Source organism: Sinocyclocheilus rhinocerous, unplaced genomic scaffold (assembly GCF_001515625.1).
Source record: "Sinocyclocheilus rhinocerous isolate Xijiao unplaced genomic scaffold, SAMN03320098_v1.1 scaffold134, whole genome shotgun sequence".
Lineage (NCBI taxonomy): Eukaryota > Metazoa > Chordata > Actinopteri > Cypriniformes > Cyprinidae > Sinocyclocheilus > Sinocyclocheilus rhinocerous.
Window position 1 is genome coordinate 970,533 of NW_015631070.1, and position 6,275 is coordinate 976,807.

General features: G+C 36.4%; 1 protein-coding gene across 1 annotated transcript in view; it reads left to right on the plus strand.

Moving 5' to 3' along the window:
• brinp1 (bone morphogenetic protein/retinoic acid inducible neural-specific 1) overlaps positions 1-6,275 on the plus strand; it is a 187,018-nt gene that overhangs the window by 83,464 nt on the left and 97,279 nt on the right. The window contains exon 3 of the mRNA XM_016554261.1: positions 2,127-2,317. Coding sequence (XP_016409747.1) covers positions 2,127-2,317 — 191 coding nt within the window. The remainder of the gene's footprint in view (positions 1-2,126; positions 2,318-6,275) is intronic.

A 6,275-nucleotide genomic window follows, 5' to 3' on the forward strand; every position in this document is an offset into this window, starting at 1 on the left:
AAATTATTATAACGACAGCTACAAAAGAAACAAAAAAACCCCAACAACAATAAGCCCGCAAAACTGTTGTCGTTCCATCCTGACGGATGACAGCTGTGACAGCTAAGCAGAATCCCGGAAAATAAACCGTGGAACTTCGATCAATGAGAGAACAGTTTACTCGCGCGTGACTTGTATTAACAAATTTGGTCCGTTTAGAAACATTGCAGTGTGAAAGCGAGCCGCACCAAGAATAAAAAGCAACATTGTAATAATTTGAATCCCCGTTTCGGAACAAAGCAATCGATCTACAGGTGTGAAAGCACCCTTAGTAGACTGTCTGCTTAATATCTGCTAAATCTTTATTGTGATGGTCTCCCAACAGACATACTACTGACTATAAGTAACTTTGCATGTACATGTCAAATTATTGTAAACCTAACCCAACCACTCTGCTAATACTCTACTAACACTCTAATGAGAGTTAGTAGATTTGTAGGTGCAACATTACTTATAGTCAACAGCATGTGTTAAAGAGCCATCAAAATGAAATAAACCCAATATAAACATAAAAGTAAATTTTACTTAATTTTTTATGAAAGTACATAGTAAGTGCATATTAAGGTCACCTAATATTAAGTGGGACCCTGTCTTGCATTTACCTAAAACACCACAGTGAATGTGGACATTGCACAACAATCTATGAAGCAATTGTGAATGTCAGGGCGATCTCCTGACAGAAGATTCCTCCAGCTCCTGATCTGAACGTCCAGGCTCCTTCAAACAGAGTGGCAGGTGTTAGCAGATGTTCAGCAGTGACTGCTGCTGTGGCACTTTTCCAATGTTAACACGTTTAAGACTTTAGACAGGTGCTGAATGGACATTTCCAGTGTCCAACTCTGAACTCAGCATTTATGAAAATAGATGCTTCTTTAAAAGTAGTTTCAACTGTTGAGGCTCCTCCTAATTGAAGCGTATTTCATCTGATTATCAAATCGTTCGGTGAATGCATTTCATGTCTCAAGGATTTTCAATTTTCACTTCATTACAGGAACTAGATGCATGTGATTCGCTGCCAAATGAGATGCTAATCGAACCAATTGCGAGATTAGTGAGACCAAAATCTAGCCAATGGCAAATCAGGACTGATGCTCACGGCTTCGTTACGATGACAGCAGCCGAGATCCGCAGCTGGCAGTCGTGCTGATTAGATAACATTGTGAAAGCCTTGATTTGAATTCAATATCAAAATGTTTTTGCTTTTGTTTTTCCCTCTATCACACTGGACAGAAGTGATTGCCACATGATTATATGAGATGAAATCCAATTCTGATGGCACAAAATAAACTTTTTTTTGTTTTGTTTTGTCTTGACTGATTACATGACAAAACTGAATTACATTAAAACAATAGTTCACTCAAAAAGCAAACATTTTTATTTACCAACCCTCTTGTTATTCAAGGTTTTAAAGGTTTCAAGTAAAGTGCTAATAACTTATTATTGTGTAGATATTCATTCTGTACATTGTAATGCATTATATAATTTCATAAATAATTGTAACCAAAGTTAAAATGCATGATCGTTTGTTTTTTTCTTTCTTTTTTATCATTTCTCCTTATTCATGAGATCATGCAATGCATTATACGATGCATTAAAAGGCATAATATAATGTATTTTATAATGCATTATATACAGTATAAAGGCTTCAAGTAAAACGTTTCCAAGGTGTTTCTATAGAGAATTTTAGTGAATCTGCTGAGGTGATCATGCACATCTTAGCACAATAAGCCAAGCATCAATTAAATTAAATATTATTGTATTATAAAACACTAATGTTCTGTAATTATATATTTGTGATATGGTAATAAACTGATAATGACAGTATTTATGTTTTGTCAATGTTCCGTCCAATAATGATGCTAATAAAAAGTACTCGAACAGCCTCTGTTGCTATGGTTACCTCCTCTAGAGAAAGCAATGTCTGTATGCGATAGTGTGTGTTTACCGGCAAGAGAAAAAAACCCCACTATGACTGCTGTTTAAATGAACTTTTGTGGTTAGTGTAAATGTGTTTGAAAGCACTGTTGAAATGCATGTGCATATGCAAGAATAAATAACCATCCCTCATGGTCTGCTCTGCTCTGTAGGGAGTTTGCACGTTGGAAGGTGAGGAACACGGCCATCGATAGGCGGGATCTGATCCGGAATCCTCTGTCCTTGATGCCGGAGTTTCAGCGCAGCATGCGGATGCTCGGACGACGGCCGTCCACGCAACAGTTCATCGACACCATCATCAAGAAATATGGGACGCACATCTTGATCTCAGCCACGCTGGGAGGTGAGCGCCACCACCGACATATGCATATGCAGGAACATTGACATTTAGTGCAGCCTGACCATAGTAATTTGGCCCATAGAAGTGCACATTCTAACCAAATAACAGGCAAACATGGTGTAAAAAAAAAAAAACTGACAGAAAACCACAAAACCAGTCATAAGAGTCATTTTTTGAAATTGTGATTTTGCATAATCTGAAAGCCGAAAAATAAAAGTTCCAATGATGTATGGTTCAAGGACCGGAACTATCCATATATACGGATAGTTCCGTTCCTTGATTCTGATTGGCTGAGCCACGTTCGAAGCTGTTGTAATTTACTCTGCAAACATACAACTTTGTTTATGTATGCGAGTTGCTTGGCAACCACTTTGTTGCAACCACAACTGATTCTGAGGAGCTACAATGTTTGGTGGAAGAATACTGTTTTTATTAATATCATTACACTTTATTTGCTCTGTTTTATTTTGTGAAACCTTACTACGTATATGGCTTTGCTTTAACAGACAGATGCAAATAGACAAAGTGCAATAATTAGCTTAAGCGAATGAGGAATGAACAAACACACAAGTAAAATCATTCAGAATATAGATATGAATAAATCTTTAAAGTTTGGTGTAAATGCTGCTGAAGTGGAGAAAAAAAAATCTTTTAAAGGGGTCATATGACGTTGCTAAAAAGAACATTATTGTCACGAATCCGGTCCGTGGCCTTCCGGCCAATTGCCACTAGAGGTCATTCTACCATTACATTGACTCTCACACTACACAGACTGTTACATGTCACCCCGGACTACAGTTCCCATCATCCATTGCACTGATTACACCCACACAGCTGATGCACACATCTGAATATTTGGGTTGAACTGTTCTGGAACAGTGTTGTAAATACAACTTAACAACTGATTTCTAGTTGTGTCCTCTTTCGGAAGCCCAAACAAAGTAGTTTCGCTTTCACAACGAAACACAGCGTCACACACGGCGGGCTTGAGTGAGCAGCGGCCGGCAGGCTTGAGCGAGGAACGGCCAGCGGGCTTGAGAACGGAGCGTCCGGCTGATTCGACGAAGGAGCGGCCGGCGGGCTTGTGGCAACCACATGTGACGACCCCGGGCTGGACTCCGCTTCGTCCACGGTGAAAGCCGATCCGGTGATCCCAGCGCGAAGTTGATGTATTTCCTCAGTGACCAGCACGGATCAGCTCTAGGCATGATGAAGCGGATATCGTCCTCTTTTGGAAGGCCAAACAAAGTAGTTTCACTTTCACAACGAAACACACAGCGTCTCCACGACATGGCCGCGGCGTCAACAACAATACTACAGCGAGAATTAAAGTTACGCCTTATTTCTTTGCGTGTGTTTGGGCGGTGTTAAGCAAATCTTCCCACACAGTGACGTAGACATATGGGGGCGTTTTAAACACGTTTTAGGAGGGCGTGGACAAGTCTTAGCTTTTATAAAGAATATCTCTTTGGGTTTGAGACTTTAGTCTTTGCAACTTTAGGGATTTTATCTATGCACGAACAGCTTGTATCACTCCAAAGAGAAAGGAAAATTTGAAATTGCATCATATGACCCCTTTAAATTATGTATTTTAATTGAAATCGAGAGAGGCAAATAGATAAAGGTTAATAAATGAAATACTTAAATGTGTATTTTGGGTGTGTTCTTTGCACTAGTCTGAAAGAAGTCAGGTTATGGAAACAAAAAAAAGTCTTCTAAATTCTTAAAATTGAGCAGTGCATGAACAAACAATGTTTTCATGTAGTGTCTTGCCTTAAGAATTGATGTCTATATATTTTCCTATCCTAACTATGCTCAATTTTGCAGTTGCTATATCTGTTTTTGTCGTTTGTGAGATTCCCTACTATGAAACATTGAAGAACAAATCATTCTGTTACATGTCTGTAATGCCAATTCATAATCCCAGTCTGCATGTTTGTGCAGAACTGAATTGAGCCCGATACCCTTTTTGTCCTTTAAGGTCTCAGTTTCATATAGATTCGCAGCTGTCAAGAGTAATTGCTTTGATATGCTGTCATTTGGCTTTCATGGGGAGTTTGTAATCAGGGGTTGGAATATTATATCAGTTCTGGCTTAGTGGTTAAACTTGATGCTCTAATTATGGCATAGAGAAATCAGATAGGAAGAGGAAATATGATGCTGGATTGTAAGAACAGCATAAAACCAAATGCGGAGCATCTCATGGAGGTGTTTAGTCTTTATATAATATTATTATTATTATTATAGTTAATCAACTATCATCAACTATAATAACAGTGGTTTTACCCTATCATAATTATATGGCATAATTTATTTACATTTAAATCATGCATTTTCTTTGTATTGCTTTTTTATTAAAATGTCATGCTTTCACTATCTATTTTCTGTCTAAAAGGTTTTATATAAAACTGTTTAAAAACTCTGTTATGCTGTGACTTTTCCCTCTTTATTATTAGTTATTTTATGATTTCATATTAATCAAATTATATTAAAATATAATTTCATACTTACTCTTTATCAGCATTTTATTATTTGAACACTTTTCCTGACTCTTGCTAAGCTCAATAATTCAACTTTGTTAGAGAAAAATCATTATCAAAATCATGTTATTTTTTACAGAAAAAAAGATTGTGCTTGGAGCAAAGTACAGCAATATGAACTAATAAATAATGTGGTGTGATGCAATGATATTTGCTAGATAAATCTCTTTTTGCACTGACCTTCAACCCTGTATCTCTCTCTGTTTATGGCAGTCCTTTGGTCCTGAGGGAAATTTTAATGCACAGTTTTCTGAGAATGAGCCGCACAGCTTCATTCATGGTTTCTCTGTCTCTCATCATGATCATCATGTCTCAGTGTGTCAGTAGGCTGCATTTGCTCTAGAGGTCATAAGACACGATAACAGGCCTGAGGTCAGCACTCTCAGTGTCAGTCGTGCGGTTTACAGTGTGTCATTATGTTGGCAGATAAACATGAGTGGAGAGCACACACACACACACACTGCCGAGAGGATGATACCGTCTGATCCACATTAAAGCCAGCGTGTGTGTCAAGCATCTGTGTGCTTCTGTGAAAGTCTCTGAACGCTCTGGCAATCCCACCATGTGGGACTCAGCAGAACACAATGTCTCAGAGTACTAAAGAGACATGAACACACCACTATAACTAGGGAAACACTAGCATCAACATGTTAAAATGCTCCATTATCAATCAATCAAGGGTATATTAGCATAAAATAAAATAAAATAAAATAAAATATAAAATAAAGTATAACATATAAAATAAAATAAAGCATATGTTACAGACACATACATCCATATTACACAAACACACTTTTTTTTTTTACACTAAAACTTAATTTTAAACAATTTTAAGCTAGTTTCCAAGGCGGCATTTCTTATTTTTGTTTAATTAACTAAAATAACTAAAGCTAAATAAACTGCTACCTAAACCTTAACAAAAACTAAATAGACTTAAATAAATATATAAACATATAAATAAATATTTACATACATACACAAAATTAAATTTCTAAAACTGTAACTAATACTAAAATGATAACATGATATAAAAAATATACATATAAAATATATATAAACATTAAAACCTAATTCAAAATATTTTAATATCAAGAGTAATTGCTTTGATATGCTGTCATTTGGCTTTCATGGGGAGTTTGTAATCAGGGGTTGGAATATTATATCAGTTCTGGCTTAGTGGTTAAACTTGATGCTCTAATTATGGCATAGAGAAATCAGATAGGAAGAGGAAATATGATGCTGGATTGTAAGAACAGCATAAAACCAAATGCGGAGCATCTCATGGAGGTGTTTAGTCTTTCATTGCCTCTCATAGTTGAGTGTTTATGTCTAACATAGTTCATTTTTATGTAGTTTAAGCTATTTCAGTATTTTGTATTTAGTTAATATAGTGTTTAGTATTTAGTTTATATATATATATA